This window comes from Myotis daubentonii, chromosome 20 (genome assembly GCF_963259705.1).
Source record: "Myotis daubentonii chromosome 20, mMyoDau2.1, whole genome shotgun sequence".
Taxonomy (NCBI): Eukaryota; Metazoa; Chordata; class Mammalia; order Chiroptera; family Vespertilionidae; genus Myotis; species Myotis daubentonii.
Genome location: NC_081859.1, coordinates 17,372,138 through 17,389,548, shown reverse-complemented (window position 1 = coordinate 17,389,548; position 17,411 = coordinate 17,372,138). Strand labels below are relative to the sequence as shown.

The window sequence follows — 17,411 nt, the reverse complement described above, 5'->3', positions numbered from 1 at the left end:
AAACTCCTGTTCCTAATTATTTAGGTATTTTCTACAATGATATAAGTTGTCTCTATCATGCCCTGCACTTCCTTGTGGGCCTTCACTGGAGTAGACTTTAAACGCACATGTCCAGTAACTAACTCTCTGTCCATGAATATCAGTCATATCTCTGTCATGTGACTCAAAACAAGCTTCCTCCCCTCACCCAGTTCCATAGTCACGTCCAGATTTATGGGTAGTTTCCCAGCAGCGCTCCCCTCTGGTACCAGAACCTGCTCCAGTCCCAGTGGCTGCTGTAACCAATCTCATGGACAGTGGAGACTCAACATTTTCTGGTGAGTTCTTTGTAAAATCACCCAAAACAGGTCCCATTAAAGAAAATACTGATGAATTTAACTTTAATTAAAGTAAAATCATTTTTTCCACCAAATATTGAAACAAAGAAATTAAATGACAGGCTTAGCAAGAGACTATATCTCCAAATCAAGTGCCTGATGGGAGAATGTGTGCATTACACATAAAGGATATTGTATGTTATGGGGGAGAGCCCAGCACCCTCTCACCTCAGTGAGCATCCCCGGGCACAGGGCAGAGGGAGGCTGGGAGTGAGTAATTTCTTATGGGGTTGAAGTTCCTTTTCCTGTGAGAAAAGCTATGGTAGGAATCCTCAAATTCCCCTCACTTTGAACCCCAACATTACTGATAACACTAGACTGGGAAATCAGGTCACTTAACAGGCTGCCATATCATTTCAAGATATGAAAGATTCTCAATGGTACACATGCATAATCACTGTTTTTATTTCTGATCTCTTCTTCAGGTGAAACCATTATTATTTTGGATGTTATTAGTTTGGTGTCTTAGCAATAAGCCATGGGCTTGCATAAGGGAAATTTTGCACAATGTGTTATAAAACAAAAAAAATTTCAACATCAAGGATCAAGGGAATCCCTTTGTCCTGTGGTTGGGAAGCAGTTACTCATATCAAAGTAATGTCATAAATGAAGACATTGTAATAGAAAAAAAAATGACTGTGCTTTTCAAATGGTTTACAACAAGGTGAACATAATTAGCATATAAAAGAACAATGATAAACATTTGTAATTGTAGATATCTGTAAGTGTTGGATTTCAGAAGCTAAACAAACGGTAATCCCTAAGAAATTTGTTTGAAAGATGAATGGGAATTTACCAATGTAACCTACTCATGTAGTCCAACATTTCTTCTTCTGCTCAGATGAGGTTGTCCTTGACCTAATCCCAACGAGTTTCATGACCCAGGTGGGCCCCATCCATGACTTACCTGGTTAGTGAGGTCGAGGAAAGAATTGCCCCAACATGGGGCCCAAAATGACCAGAGAATGCCGAATTCAGTCCCTCTACTTATAAGGGAAATGCTGAGCCACATGCAAATTTCTCTTCAAGCTCCAGGGTACATCCTCTCCTGGACTGTGCAGGCTCTCAGCTCTCCCCTCACACAGGGCTGAGGTCTCTGGGAAGGCAGAGCTGTGGTCTAGAAGATGAGACTGCTGGGTCTTCTCCTGTGCCTGGTGACAGCCCCCCAAGGTAAGGGTCTCAGGGGTCAGGCAGGGGTCAGGGGATGGGGGTGACTGCAGGTGACTGACAGAACTGATGCTCCTTGTCCCCAGGTGTCCTGTCCCAGGTGCAGCTGCTGGAGTCAGGTCCAGGACTGGTGAAGCCCTCGCAGACCTTCTCCCTCACCTGCACGGTCTCTGGATTCTCCATCACAACCAGTAGTTATGACTGGACCTGGATTCGCCAAACCCCAGGGAAGAGGCTGGAGTGGGTGGGGTGCATAAATAATAATGGAGACACTTACTACAGCCCCTCCCTCAAGAGCCGAACCTCCATCTCCAGAGACACATCCAAGAACCAGTTCTCCCTGCAGCTGAGCTCCGTGACCACCGAGGACACTGCTGTGTATTACTGTTCAAGAGACACAGTGAGGGGAAGTCAGCGTGAGCCCAGACATAAATCTCCCTGGGGGAGGCAGCAGGGCTGGGCTGCAGGGGCCGCTCAAGACACCAGGGGGCGCTCAGGACCCACAGCACAGAGAACAGCCTTAGGAGCTGGGGCAGAGGGAGCAGGGAGGGGAGGGCCTTCCTGTTGGGCACAGGGATTTCCTCTCAAGCTCTCAGCTGCCTCCAGGGAGGATTCTTCCTTCTCATGTTCTCACCGCAGACAACAATGAAGGAGGGACATTGCCTGTTTGCAGGTGACATGTTGGCAGTGATGGGGACTCTCCTTCTCAAGTCTTTGTACTTTCTATTTCTCTTTCCCTGCAAGGAGACCATCCTCATTGCTCTCTCTTTCCTGGGTTTGGGAAACCTTCCCACCAAGAGAACCCAGTGCAGTCCAGGCCCCTGTGTGCTGAGTTCAGGCCCCCAGTGCCCGTGTTTCCCTCTGACAGGCCCACCTGGGCCTAGGCGAGGAGTATCCTCCCCTAGCACCTCCCACTCAGCTCTCCATTCTCTCTATCTCATGCTTCCCTCCTGGTCCTCATTCACTCAGGTGGATGTGTAAACCCTTCCCAATGACTGGTTTCAATGATTAAAAAACCTTTTAGTCTGATTTGCTTTGTTTCCCTCTGAAGGAGACCCTTGTGGTTACAGGAATGTCCCAGCAGGTGGCCAGGGTAACCCTCATGTCAGCACCCTTAGCTCCCTCATCCCCACCTTAACCATGTCTGCAAAGTACTGTCATATAAGGACACCCACAGGCTCCAGAGATGAGGACCTAGATATTCCTGATGTCAGGGTCCAGCCATCACAGTTCACTGAGAGTCAGGGCCTCCAAGGCCCCTCAGGAACCTGGGGACGAGTTTCCTTCCTGGGAACTGGGAGTTTTGTGAGAGAGAGAGTGAGTGCGCATGTGTGTGAGTGTGCAAATGTTAATTTGCACATGTTTGTGACTGTGTGCAGGGTGTGTTCACATGTGTGTTTTAACCTTGCCCTGAGTCTCCCACAGCTCAGAGAACAAGGGCCTTCCCACATGTAAAGAGAACCAGGCTCCAGGGGAAGCCCAGCCCAAAAGCCTCAGGGCTTTTATTTTGGTGAGATGGTAGGAGAGAAGAGGAATTCTGCTTCCAGGGGCTGGTGTGGTTTCAATCTCCCAATGACATCTAAAGACAAAAACCATGGCTTCTTATCAGATTCCTGGTGAGTGGCATGTGGAGAGGCAAAAATAAGACATCAGTTGTCAGCAGTCAAACAAAAAATATGAATAGATACAGAATAAAGACTTTACATTGAAAATTGCTTCAGAATTACAGTTATTAACAGATTAGCTGTAGAAGAGATGGGCCTCAATATACTAAAGGCCACATTTGAGAATCCAACAAGTGACATCATGCTATACAGGGAAAATTTCAAAGCTTTTCTTCTTACTTCAGGACCAAGACACGGCTCCCCTCTGACTACTTCTATTTATCAAAACTAGTAGTCCCTGTCAGAATAATTAGACAAGAAAAAGAAATATAAAATTTCTACATCAGAGAGAAACAAGTTAAAATGTTTCTCCTTATCTGTATGCAGATAACATGATCTTGTACATAGAAAACCCTAAAAACTGTATGAGAAGCTAATAGAACAGGAATTCAGGAACGATGCAAGATACAAAAGCAACACACAAATGGCTTGTGCTCCTGTACCTTCTCATTAGAGTGTCTTCATGACTCTATGGGCCTGTTTCAGAGGGAAATGAGGAAAGAAAACTGGAACTGGTTGAACATCAACAGGATGACAACCTAATGAGACAAGAGCCCTGGCCATGTGTGTCCTCAGTCTTGCTTAACCCCCCATCATGTTCCCAGGTAGCTTTCCCCCCACAATGTGGCACTGAATCAGGTGCAGGTTCCAGCTGACCCCCATCATGTGTAAGGGACTACGTTGACAGTAGTCCCAAGAGTCACATGTGTAAGGGTTTGGCTAGTGACTCAGGCTGTGGAAGAATTCACAACTAAATTGAGAGATACAGAGACGAAGTTTCTTTTAGTTTCCAAAAAGAGAAAGATCTCCTGTGTCAGTAGTCAATACAGGGCAGGGAACAAAACCTGGCTTCCACTTTACAAGAGTAATGGCAGCTGTTGCTAGGTGACAAGGACGGAAGAAGGATTTGGGACTGAAGTTGGGCAGATACCAGGGGGATTTTCTTGAAAAGTTACATTGTGTCGCTTTCCAGCAGACTGTCTTATAGATGTCCCAGGGAGGTGTCTCATCAGTATATTCCCCAAGCCTGTAACATGCTTAGAACATAAGGTATGAGGGTTTACAAGGAGGCTTGTTTGAAGGGGAGGGGTGATGGGAACTTTCTACTAACCAGAGACTCCTTAGTGGGAATGAACCCTGAGTTCTGAAAACAGCGAACAGGGAAGCAAGAACGTAGCTAGAGACTAGCTCCTCTTGTACCTCAGTTTGAACAGAGGGGCTGTTTGAATCAGAGGAGCTAACAATTTTGGGTTTTAATGATCAGGAGATTCTCATAAATTATGGTGGCCACTGGAGTTAAACAGAAAGGCCCTTTTCCTGTCATTACAATCAGTTTTCAAATCATAGCATTTTCATGACCTAAACTTAATTATTTCTAAACTAGAGGCCCAGTGCATAAAAATTCGGGCACTCGGGGGGTCCCTCAGACCAGCTTGCACCCTCTCACAATCCAGGACCCCTCGGTTAGGGTCCCTAGGCCTGGCCTGAGACAAGGGCTTATCAGGGGTTTCCTTCCCCCTACTTCAGGCAGCTTGCCCCACCCCCGTCGCTGCCACTGCTTGCCCTCTGTGCAGTGCTGCCCCCCTCCACTGCCACCAGTGGCCTCCCTCTGCAGGCAACAGGCTGGGGTGTGATGGCTTCCCTGGGCTGGGCCTCCCTCTGCTGGGCGGTCCCTGGCCGGGTGCACACCTGCCACAGAGTTACTGTTGGTGGCCTGGGCCTCCCTCTTTCTTTGCTGGGGGGTGAGGCCAGCCCGGTGAGTGGCCATGGTGTTCTAGTCTCTGGTTGTTCAGTTCATTACACTTATGGTGGCTGGCCTTTTATTATATAGGATCATTACTGATCATGAAATACACCAGTTTATGACTGAGATTCTTCTATATCCCAAAGTATGAAACTGGATCTACAACAAAGTCTAGAGAATAAACACCGCAAAGGAAGCTGTGCAGCCACTACACGTCCAGCACTAAACTCCCCTGAAGGAACAGGACCCGGGAGCTCTGTTTGTGTCTCTATAGTTCATGCTTCTGGTTCCCAGGGACCCGCACAGGTGCTCCTCTTTCCCCAACACTTGGTCCACTGCTCTAGGCTCACACTCTGGTCTGTTTATCCTCTGATCACCTTGTAGGGGAAATAGTGTCAGGTGGTACTTCCTGTCTCTTGAACATGAACCTCCTGCACTTTTCTTTCTCGGGTTGTTAGCCTTGGATCACCTTGGTGTGTTTATTATTGGTGACTGTCAAAGACATGTCAGTTACATTTTGATCTCTATTTTATTGTATTAATTGTTCAATTTTTTATTTTGATTCACAGTATGAGAGACAGACTTTTAAAACAACTGAATTTTATGGAAAATGAAGAGCAAATAAATTAGACCCATATTAAAGTAAAAGATCAGCTAAATGTCTACACTTAAAGATAAGAGATCCATAGATAACTTTGATTCCACAGTCTTTTTAAGAAGTTGAAGTCCTGCCCTGACTGGTTTGGCTCAGTGGAAAGAGAACGCAGACCAAAGTGTCGAGGATTAGATTCCAGTCAAGGGCATGTACCTTGGTTGCGGGCATATCCCCAGTGGGGGGTGTGCAGGAGACAGCTGATTGATGCGTCTCTCTCATCGATGTTTCTAACTCTCTATCCCTCTCCCTTCCTCTCTGTAAAAAAGTCAATAAAATATATTTTTAAAATAATAGGAATAGGAACACTCTTTAAATAATTTAAAAAGATAAAGTTGAAGTCCTTTGAACAACGTTGCTATGAACTGGTCCAGAGCATAACAACATATAGGAACGCTTAACAAGGTGTTTGATCAGGACACGTTTCCTTGGTCTGCTTTGATGATGTCATCCACATGCAGAATCACCTGTGCTGCTTCAGCTGCACGCAGATGAACCTCCCACTTCACTTGGACACTGTCTGTGATGCCCAGCATTGCCATCACCGATAGCACCTTCCTTCATATCCAATCCAGCAGTTGCATTGCCTTCACGATGGGCAGCTCAGAGCTGTGCCACAGGTCTGCACTGTCAGAGCCTGCATTGTCAGCTCTAACATTAGGCAACATCCTCAGTTCCTGAGCCTAAGAATCCATTGCAACAGCTTCCTTACCTAGTGTTTTATTGGCAGCTGTAACACAGCATGAGCCATCAGCAGGTCAAAACAGCCTTCTCCATAAACTGCTCTAGAAGCCTTCACAGTGTGTGCAAGAACACAAAGAGCATCATGCAAAGATCTTTCCGCTTCATCTAAAATGTGCTGAGTCCTCACCAAGGACTACACCAGAAACATGAATGAGGTGGCTTCTCCAATCACGACTTCCTCAATGAGCTTGCAACTTCCAAGCTTCACTAGTTCTGAGTGTTCAAAGGAAGACGCAATTTCACCACCTGTGACAAGAGCCAGGTGTTCTACATGTTAAATAGCCATGCCCCAGCATCACCAAAAACCAGCTCAGGATAATTAGAAATGTATTGCCTGTTAATAAAGCAATTTATCCCATGCTTAACAATACCTTCAACTTTCTCCTTCATTTTTTTTTTCATTTTCCACTTGTTTTATTTTAGCAATCTTTGCTGTAGAATCAACTCTTACACGGGAACCAAATATCTTTATTTTGACTGTATTCATACCAGTATTTGCAATAAGAATTTTAGCATTTTCAATTCCTTTTGGTTAATTAATTCCATTTTTTTTTTATCCAACAGAAAGCCTTTATCTAAATAGTAATCCACCAGACTTCCTCCTAGCTTCTTGATGACATGAATTGCCTCCAGATTACCAGAGCCCTTCAACCAGAGAACAGCTTCCAGCCATGGGCAAACTACTGCTGGCGTGCCGGATCCAGCCCATTTGAAATGAATAAAACTAAAAAAAAAAAAGACTGTACCCTTTTATGTAATGATGTTTACTTTGAATTTATATTAGTTGACACAAACACTCCATCCATGCTTTTGTTCCGGCCCTCCGGTCCAGTTTAAGAACCCATTGTTGCCCTCGAGTCAAAAAGTTTGCCCACCCCTGTTCTAGACTCTAGAATCTAGAGCTAACTTTGTAGAGTGATCTTTGTGATGAGGAAGAAGTTTGAAGGATAGTGTTGTTCCTGCAATGTTCACTAAATATTGTCAGGATTTATCTTCATCAGAACCATGATCAACTGCTGAATTGAACAGAGCCTGTCTTGCTGCCTTTATGGATTCTCTCCAACCCGCAATGATGGTCTGAAGATGAGTCTTGTTTGGAAGGCAGCTATGCTCACCACTATACCACCAACGCCGCACCAATGAGTCTTGTTTGAAATTAAATATTTTGCTTCCCTTAGTCATTCTGCTGCTAATACAGTAACAGAGGCAGTGCCATCTCCAGTTTCATCATCCTGAACTCTTAACATATCAACTAACACATTAGCTCCTGGATTATCAACACAGATTTTTTTTTTTTAGGATAGCTGCAGCATCATTGGTCACCATAAGAGAGGCTTCTCATCCACTGCTTCCCAGGATTGTGTCCATGCCTTTGGGTCCCAAGGTGCTCTAGACCAAGTCTCCCATAGCGATGGACCAATAAAGGAAGACTGACAAGCTGTCTCTGCTCTCTCTTCATCAGCGCCAGCCTAGAAGGTGTTGACAGGTGCCAGGGAAAGGGAGGCCATGGTTCCAAAGAGGTGACCACTCATGCTTCTCCCTCTCACCTCACAGCCTGAATCCCAGGGGAGAGAAGATGGATGTGTCACCACAGGCTCTTGGCAGGGGGCAGGGCCTTGACCGCTCACATTGGAAGGGTTTACCTCCATTTTCTCACGTGACCACGCCTGACTTTCCCCACAGGGTCTACCACTATCACTCCAATGTGATCTGTTTCCCTCCACAGTTGCTAATTTCCACAGTGTCACAGCTCATTTCCCCAGTAGACTCACTCCTTCCTTCCTGGGAATGATATCACCTGAGTTACCCACACAAACCCACATACACAAGGCACACCTGGTGTATTTTCTTCTCTGTGCTCAACAGTGTGTACCAGTCTCCATTCAGGCAAACCTTCCACCTCTAGCCAGGTCGGACCCGGGCACATCTGTAAAAACCAAAGATCCAGGGACCCTGATGAGGACACTGTCACTTGCTCTGGATGACAGGTGCTCTCCTCTCTGCGGCCCTGGGCCAGGCAAGCCCCCATGACCAGGTGCTAAACAAAGGCCCAGCGTGTTCTCCTTGAGCTGCTCTTGGGGGCTCTTCAAGGAGCTGCATCCAGGAGTTGTAGTTTATAACTTAATCATTCAACAAGATTATTGACCACCCAGGTTTTAAGACTTTGAACTCAAGGCTTTGTATGTGAAAAAATGGAGGAAATGACCTTTCAGAAGCCAAAAGCAATAGATGAAAATCAACCCCTGCATAGGTGGGCCCACTTTCTAGTCTCTCAGAGTGAGGAGGGCTGTGCTGTCTTCTCCACTGCGACTTACTCATATGATCTCGGACACAATCCTAGAATTCAAGTCACGGGGTCTCAGGAGCTGTATTTAAGGGTACCAGTGCCTGGACAGGGAACTGTCCTCTGTCCATGGTGAGTTTGGCCCTGTGCTCACCACTCCCTGCAGCTCCACTGCCAACAGTCTGGGATGGTCCCCCACAAATATCAGAAAACCTGTTCCCTCAGCTAAACAGGCACTGCTGTGTCACATGGTGGACACTCCAGGATGCTGAGGGTGCACACCAGGCCACGTAACAGCACCTCCCACCTGCAAGCTGAGGGCTTGGCACTAGAGGCCTGGGCTGTGGAGAGTTATGTTCCTCAGGTTCTCCCCCCGAGGCGGCCACTTGAGGCCCAGGGCGTCCTTGCAGAGAACTACTTGCATACAAGTAGCAGGACTGGTGCTGCCACTCTTTCAGAAATGCCAGGGAAGGCTTCCCCATGGCAGACATGCCTGCCTTGTCTCAGGAAGCTGGTTCATACACCTGTCATCAGACCGTGAGGCTCAGAATAACCACTAGGGGCGCACTGTCATCTCCACAACCCTGTCCAGGGATGTCTTCTGAGGGTTTTATGTGCAACCTGAACTGGAGAACCTTAAAATTCCCATTTTCTGTCCTGGTGGAATGTGTCTTCCACTAGTCACAGACAGGCTTCTAGGTTCAGACCAGTCACGTGCCCCTGAGCCTGGCCCAGGCACCCTGGTCCAGCCGCCTTCCCTATGTGACCTCAGGGAGGGAGGAGCCCCCTGGCAGCTCAGTCAGGTCCTCAGGGAGAGACATGCAAATGTGGCCTCTCCCCAGCTCATGAAAGCCTGCCAGGCTGGGTCCCTGCAGACCCTGGAGAAGCGCCCTCCTGTGTAAGTCCCTCCTCAGTGTTCACACCATGGGATCTGTGCTCATCTAGGCTGCCCTTCTCTTCGCTGTCAAAGATGCCTCCCTGTGCATCAGGCTCATGGGGACTGGGTCACACGGGGCAGTTCTCAGTCTGTGTCTCTGTTTGCAGGTGGCCTGTGCCAAGTTCAGCTGGTGGAGTCTTGGGGGGGAGGGAGAGCACATGATGCCACCCAGGGAGTCTGTGAGCATCTCCTGCAAAGCCTCTGGATTCACCTTCACTGACTGCCACATGTACTGGGTCTCCCAGGTTCCAAAGAAGGGGCTGCAGCGGGTGGCAAAAGTGAGTCAACCAACTGGAGATAAGCAGTGGTATGCTCCAGCAGTTCAAGGAAGATTCACAACCTTCGGGGACAACCCTACGAGCACAGTCTCTCTTAAAATGACCAAGCTGACATCTGAGGACACGGCCCTGTACTACTGTACAAGACACAGTGAGGGGAAGTCAGTGTGAGCCCTGACACAAACCTCCCTGAAGGAGAAGCTGTGTCCACTAGGATACACTGAGCACAGCTCACAGCCCAGGTGCAGGTTTAGGTTGTCCTTAATGGTGGTTTCCTTTCAGCTGTGGGGTGACATGTTCACTATCTGAATTACAGAGATTTATTGTAGGAGTAAAACTTTGGCACACCCACAAAAGGCAGTGGCAAATGCCTTTGCTTACTCCTGTCCCTAAATGCCAATTAATAATGAAATCTTCTGACCCAGGTCCCCTAAATCTATCAAGAGTGTCTAATGACTCAACAGTGCAGCTCACCTGAAAGCTGGACAGCGTGAAGGACCCCAGTGGTGACAGTCATTGCCTTGTCATCATATCATAGCAACAAGGGTAGGCGACACCAGGCAGAGGCAGAGGGAGCCACAGCAGCTTGGTACAGATGTGCTGGCTGATGACATACACTCACACCAAGGGGCCATGGAATGTTCATTACGCTCATAGTTGAAATCCCAGGGAAGCTCAGGAAAGGCCCTTGAGGAAGACAGACCTGCTTTGTTGGAGCCAGGGAGGGAGACTGGCCCAGGGCTTTTACTTTGGTGAGGTCATGGGGATAGGGAGGAATTCTGCTTCCAGGGCGTGTGGTTTCAATTTCACACTAGCATCTAAAGCAGCGGTTCTCAACCTTTGGGTCGCGACCCTTTGGGGGTTGAACGACCCTTTCACAAGGTCGCACAACCCTTTCACAGGGGTCGCCTAAGGCCATCAGAAAACACATATATAATTAGATGTTTACTGATTAATCACTATGCTTTAATTATGTTCAGTCTGCAACAATGAAATTGGGGGTCACCAAAACATGAGGAACAATATTAAAGTGTCGCGGAATTAAGAAGGTTGAAAACCACTGATCTAAAGAGAAAACTATGATTTCTTATCCGATTTCCCATGTAATGGGAAGATGGAGAAGAGGCAGCAATAAGCCATCAGTTGTTAGTAGTCAAACAAAAAAGAAAATAGAGTAATGCTATGTATTTTACTTAAGAACTATACAAAATGAGGAAAATTGAGAAAAATAGTCCTTATGTGTGTACAAAAACCAGGTTTAAAGAAAATGAGAAGAATAATTATAAGTAAGCAAGTGACAATAGAGATGGTGATGATGATGATGACAATGATGGTGGTGGTGGTGGTGTGATAATGACAGTAGATTTGGAAAGAATCTTGGTCCAATGTCTTGGTGGGAATCTGTACTTTCCAACCAATCTATCATCGGCTTTTTCAAAGGCCTGTGTCAACTTACAGTTGGGCCATCAGGGTCTCAATCCACAATGATATCTGAGGAGTAGATGCCTGCTTTCTTTCCTGATAAAAATGAATTGTGTGTGCACAACCACCATGCCTATAGAAAATGAGAAGAATGTTTATAAGGAAGCAAACTGTGATGATGATGATGATGATGATGATGATGATGACAATGACGATGATGATGAAGATGATGGGCTGAGACAGTGCCAGGACTGACCAGAAGATCCAGAGCAACAGATGAATGGATTACCCTGACACACATGTTTCTGTGAAAGAAAAGGTTAAGGGGCTGCTTGGCAGGAGGCACCTAAACAGCCCCAATTGCCTGTCTCCTTAGGCTTTTACTGTAACAACAGCCTGAACTAAAATTAACCTCTAGATGCAATCAGCAGGGTAAGTATCCTTGAGAAGACACATGCTTCTACAAGGTCTGGTCTTAAAGACTAAACATAGAGATTCTAGTAAAACACCTGGGAGCTTGGACTTGTTTAGAAAAGTCAAGGCAGGGGCTTTTGCCCTTGGCAAAGTCCTCCTAGAGGCCCCCGACCTTTTGGAGAATCCTCTTCACAGGTTTTCCAACCAAGTTCCGTGATTCCCCACCAAACAGGGCACCTGGTCTAATGGAATGATGGCTCCTCATACAGAAACACCTTCACCATGGAACCTCTAGTCAGGAATGTCTACTCTTCCCTGTAAGAGTTGACAGATTTATAATGGGCCCCCAATGAATTATGCAGCTTTGTTGATTCATGGTGAGGCCATGTGAGTAATGACCCCAAAAGTGTCCAAGTCCTAATTCCCAGGAGTGGGAAGGTGTTACCTTCTAGAACAGAGACACTATGAGAATGTGCATGTAGGAAATCGGGATCCCCTTCCCACCAGTCTACAGTGACATATTCCTTATTTTTCTTGATCCCTGCCTGCATGGTCTTTAACTTTCCTACTTCTCACAAACTCCTGTTCATAATTATTCAGGTGTTTCCTACAATGATCCAAGCTGTCTCTATCATGCCCTGCACTTCCTTCTGGGCCTGCGCTGGAGGAAGCTTTAATCCCACATGTCCAGTAACTCTCTGTCCATGAATATCAGTCATGTCTTTCATGTGACTAGAAACAAGTCCAGCTTCCTCCCCTCACCCACTTCCACAGTCACAGCCAGATTGTTGGGTTGTTTCCCACCAGTGTTCCCGTCTAGTACCTGAACCTGCTCTAGTATGTGTAGCCAATCCACATGGACTGTGGAAACTCAGAATTTTATTAGGAATTCTTAGTAAAATCACCCAAAAGAGGACTCATCAAAGAAAGTACTGATGAATTGAACTTTAATAAAATAAAATAAAAAGCATTTGTCCCACCAAATATTCCATCAAAGGAATCAAATGATAAGCTTAGTGAGAGAATATCGTTCAGAATCATGTGCCTGGTGGGAGAATGCATGTATTACACACTAAGGATGTTGTATGTTATGGGGGAGAGCCTGACACCCACTGACCACAGTGAGCATCCCCAGGGAAAGGGTAGAGGGAGGCTGGGAGTGAGGATTCCCTGTCAGAATTGAAGTTCCCTTTCCTGTAAGAAAATGTGTGCTCAGAATTCTTCAATGTCCATCTCTCTGAATCCCAACATCACTGATAACACTAGACTAAGAAAACTGCTTAATGTCCTTCTACCAGCATTTCAACATATGAATGCTTCAGGGCTGTACACACACAGGATCACTATTTTCATGTCTTGTGTTTGTGTTTTCTCTATTTAAAACCATGATTATTTCTGATGTAACTAGTTTGGGGTCTCTGCAAACATAACAGTGTGCACAGGAAGCTGTAGACACAATTTTAAAATTTGCAGCATTAAGAGTCAGGGTTGTCCCACCTGCCTGGGATTGGGAAGTAGTTTATCAGATCAAAGTAACATGATAAATTAAGACATAAAACATTAAAAATGTCTGTTCTTTTATATTTTGCACCAGGATAGAAAGTGTTTGTATAACATGAGACTTAAAAATTTACAAACTGTTGCTACACTAGGGTTCTGAGATTCAGAAATGGTCAAAACAAATGCTAATCCCTTTTTTATCTGTTTGAAAGATGCCTGAGAAGGTAAAAGTGTAACCTGCTCATCTAGTCCATGTTTCCTCTTATGCTCAGAAAGGTGAGCCTGTGCTTTGACCTGAATCCAATGAGTCTCATAACTCATGTGGTCCCCTGTCCCTGACTTACATGCTGAGTGAGATCAAGGGATGAGATGCCTCCACACAGGCCCCAGAAAGACCAGAGTAACCTGAGCCTCAGGCCCTACACTTATAAGAATAGGGCTGCCTCACATGCAAATTTCTCTTCAAGCTCCAGGGTACATCCTCTCCTGGGCTGTGCAGGGTCTCAGCTCTTTCCTCACATAGGGTTGAGGTCCTTGGGAAGGCAGAGCTGTGCTTTAGAAGAAGATGAGGCTGCTGGGTCTTCTCCTGTTTCTGGTGACAGTCCCCTAAGGTAAGGGTCTCAGGGGTCAGACAGGGGTGATGGGATGGCTGTGACTGTACGTGACTGACAGGACTGATGCTCCTTGTCCCCAGGTGTCTTGTCCCAGGTGCAGCTGCAGGAGTCAGGCGCAGGACTGGTGAAGCCCTCGCAGACCCTCTCCCTCACCTGCACTGTCTCTGGATTCTCCCTAAGGAGCTATGGTGTGCACTGGACCCGCCAGGCTCCAGGAAAGGGGATGGAGTGGGTCGAGGCTGTATGGACTGATAGAAGTACAAACAACAACACAACACTTAAATCCCACCTCAGCATAACAGGGACACATCCAAGAGCCAAGTTTACTTAACACTGAAAAGCATGAGAGCTGAGGAAATGGCCGTGTATTACTGTGCAAGAGACACAGTGAGGGGAAGTCAGTGTGAGCCCAGACAAACCACCCTGAGGGAGACAGCAGGGCTGGGCTGCAAGGGGGCACTCAGGACACCAGTGGGCATTCAGGACACACCGATTCTGTGTTATTGACCAGGATCAGTTGCAGGGGGTGTTTATGGCTGTTTCCTCTGAGGGTCCTGGGCTTCCTCTCCATATAACAGTTTCTCCAAGATTCTCTCTAGACCTATGGTCCTGTGACTACCACTGATGGCTTTGTATTATAACAGTTTTATTAAATTAGTACAGACTTTCTCACATGCACCACAGGAGGCATTTTTCATTTGGAGAAATAAAAATGCAGAGGGGTTGGTGAGCCTGGGGAAGCCATCAGCACACATCAAACTCTGTGACAATGAAATATGGAACTTGCGTGAACCTCCCTGCATTCCAGGAAGACCAACAAGTCTGTCAGAGATGTCCTCAGCCAGAACGTTCATTCAGATAATGCCCGAGTCTCCCAGCAATAGCTTTCCCTTAGTGTCACCGGTGAGCTCAGCCGTGGTCTTGGAGTCATACACAGCTGTGTCTTCAGCCAAATCCATGGTGGATTTCAGGGAGCATCAGCTTGGACCTGTTCCTTGTGCTCCTGGTGTTGCAGGGAAGGACGGTGCATTCTCAGGACAACACACTTTATCAATTCTATGCAAGATAACATGGTTTTATTTCATTATCTTGGGTGGCGCATGAAATAAATATGTGGTCTGCAAACAACTGCAATTTCCACACTGACCCAAATGCACTGCCCCTTAGCTCTGTGAGATTTCCTGCTGGCTGAGTGTAGCCTCTCACAGGAGGAATTGTTAAATGTGATGAGAAGACTTGTTCCTGTTTCCATTGGTTTCTCTCCATGCACAGAAATCTTCAGTGAATTAACTTTGTAAGATTCTTCAAAAAAATCCCTTTCTTCTTCAAAGTTGAAAGCAGACATGTTTTTAACTGCTGACTCTCAGGTAGGAGCTGGTCCTGCCCACCACAGATCGGGCAGAGAGCAGCTGGGACTACAGTTTATAGAGGCAGTTCTTTCCCTGGGTGGGGACTTTGAGGAGCTCCCCTGTCAGTTCATGTTGCTCAGATCTACCTGTGAGATGCAGAATTAGGATGCCAGTTAGGCTGTCACTGCTCAGCTCACTGTATGTGCAAGTGCTGCCTCCTTCCTGTGAAGTTCAACAGTTGTGTTTATCAGTCCTCTTATTTGTTGCTTCAACTAGAAAGTTCCCCCTGACTTTTCAGATGGGTATAAATTAAAAAAATATAATGGAATAGCCAAAGTCTCTCAACAAAGAAAAGTCAATGTCACATGGATTCAAGGGTGAATTCTATCCAAATTTCAAAGAAAAAAACAGTATCTTCTCAGTCAGTTCTTCTGAAACACTTCCAAGAATTGCAAAAGAGGATAAACCTCCAAACTCACTTATTGAGGTTTGAGAAATTGCTGATGAGCATTAGCCCTAGTAACTGGGTCACAGGACCCAACTGCTTCCAAAGCAAAATAAGTGCACAAACAAAAATTACAGGCCATATCCCTGATGAACATAAATGCTAAAATCCCCAACAATCCGATATAATAATATCCTAATATGTAAATAGACCGAACAGTGGAACAACTGGTCACTATGACACACACTGACCACCAGGGGGCAGACACTCAATGTAGATGCTGGCTCCCTGTAGTCAGTGTGCTCCCATAGTGGGAGCTTCACTCAGCCAGAAGCCAAGCTCAAGGCTGGCGGTGGCGGCGAGAGCCTAAGCCAATAGTTGGACATTCCCCAAGGGGTCCCAGACTGCAAGAGGATGTAGGCGGGGCTGAGGCCCCCCACCCCCAGTGCAGAGATGCTGTGCACCAGGCTTCTAGTATAAGATAAAACTTAACATCTTTTTTTTAAAAATTAAATCTTTATTGTTCAGATTATTACATTTGTTCCTTTTTTCTCCCCCCCCAGAACTCCCCTCCTCCCAGTTCCCGCCCCACCCTCCGCCCTCACTCCCCACCCACTGTCCTCATCCATAGGTGCACGATTTTTGTCCAGTCTCTTCCCACATCTCCCACACCCCTTTCCCCCCCAAGAATAGTCAGTCCATTCCCTTTCTATGTCCCTGATTCTATTATAATCAACAGTTCATTCTGTTCATCAGATTATTTATTCACTTGATTCTTAGATTCACTTGTTGATAGATGCATATTTGTTGTTCATAATTTGTATCTTTACCTTTTTCTTCCTTTTCCTCTTCTTAAAGGATACCTTTCAGCATTTCATATAATCCTGGTTTGGTGGTGATGAACTCCTTTAGCTTTTCCTTATCTGTGAAGCTCTTTATCTGACCTTCAATTCTGAATGATAGCTTTGCTGGATAAAGTAATCTTGGTTGTAAGTTCTTGGTATTCATCACTTTGAATATTTCTTGCCACTCCCTTCTGGCCTGCAAAGTTTCTGTTGAGAAATCAGCTGAAAGTCGTATGGGTATTCCCTTGTAGGTAACTGAGTTTCTTTCTCTTGCTGTTTTTAAGATTCTCTCTTTATCTTTTGCTCTTGGCATTTTAATTATGATGTGTCTTGGTGTGGTCCTCTTTGGATTCCTTTTGTTTGGGGTTCTTCGCGCTTCTTGGACCTGTAAGTCCATTTCTTTCACCAGGTGGGGGAAGTTTTCTGTCATTATTTCTTCAAATAGGTTTTCAATATCTTGCTCTCTCTCGTCTTCTGGCACCCCTATAATTCTGATGTTGGTACGCTTGAAGCTGTCCCAGAGGCTCCTTACACTATCCTCACATTTTTGGATTCTTTTTTCATTTTGCTTTTCCAGTTGGATGTTTTTTGCTTCCTCGCATTTCAAATCATTGACTTGATTCTTGCGCTCCTCTGGTCTGCTGTCGGGCGTCTGTATAATATTCGTTATTTCAGTCCGTGTGTGCTTAATTTCTAGTTGGTTCCCCAATATAAGATCGAGGGTCTTATTAGTTTTCGTGTAGATCTCATTAAGTTTATCGGCAGCTTCTAAACAGTTCTTGAGAGACCTTAAAAGTGTGGTTCTGAACTCTATTTCTTCCATTGACAATTTTGTCCTGTTTCTTTGTCTCCGCATTTTGTTATGCTTCCTTGGTGCACCCCCTAGTGGTCTTTGTTCGCAGTCTTATAGATAAATCTTGATTGTTGTAGCTAATCCCAGGGAGGGTTTGACCTCCAGGCCAAGTGGCTATGAGA

General features: G+C 45.9%; 1 pseudogene and 1 gene segment (V, D, J or C); one reads left to right on the top strand and one right to left on the bottom strand.

The window, feature by feature from the left end:
• The first annotated feature begins 1,464 nt into the window (after nt 1-1,464).
• The window catches only part of LOC132222663 (Ig heavy chain V region 1B43-like), a 150,306-nt gene continuing 134,359 nt past the window's right edge, over nt 1,465-17,411 (top strand). The window contains 1 exon segment of the V gene segment in view: nt 1,465-1,547. Within this exon segment, the coding sequence occupies nt 1,502-1,547 (46 nt within the window).
• On the bottom strand, nt 5,973-7,892 carry LOC132222366 (T-complex protein 1 subunit beta-like; annotated as a pseudogene).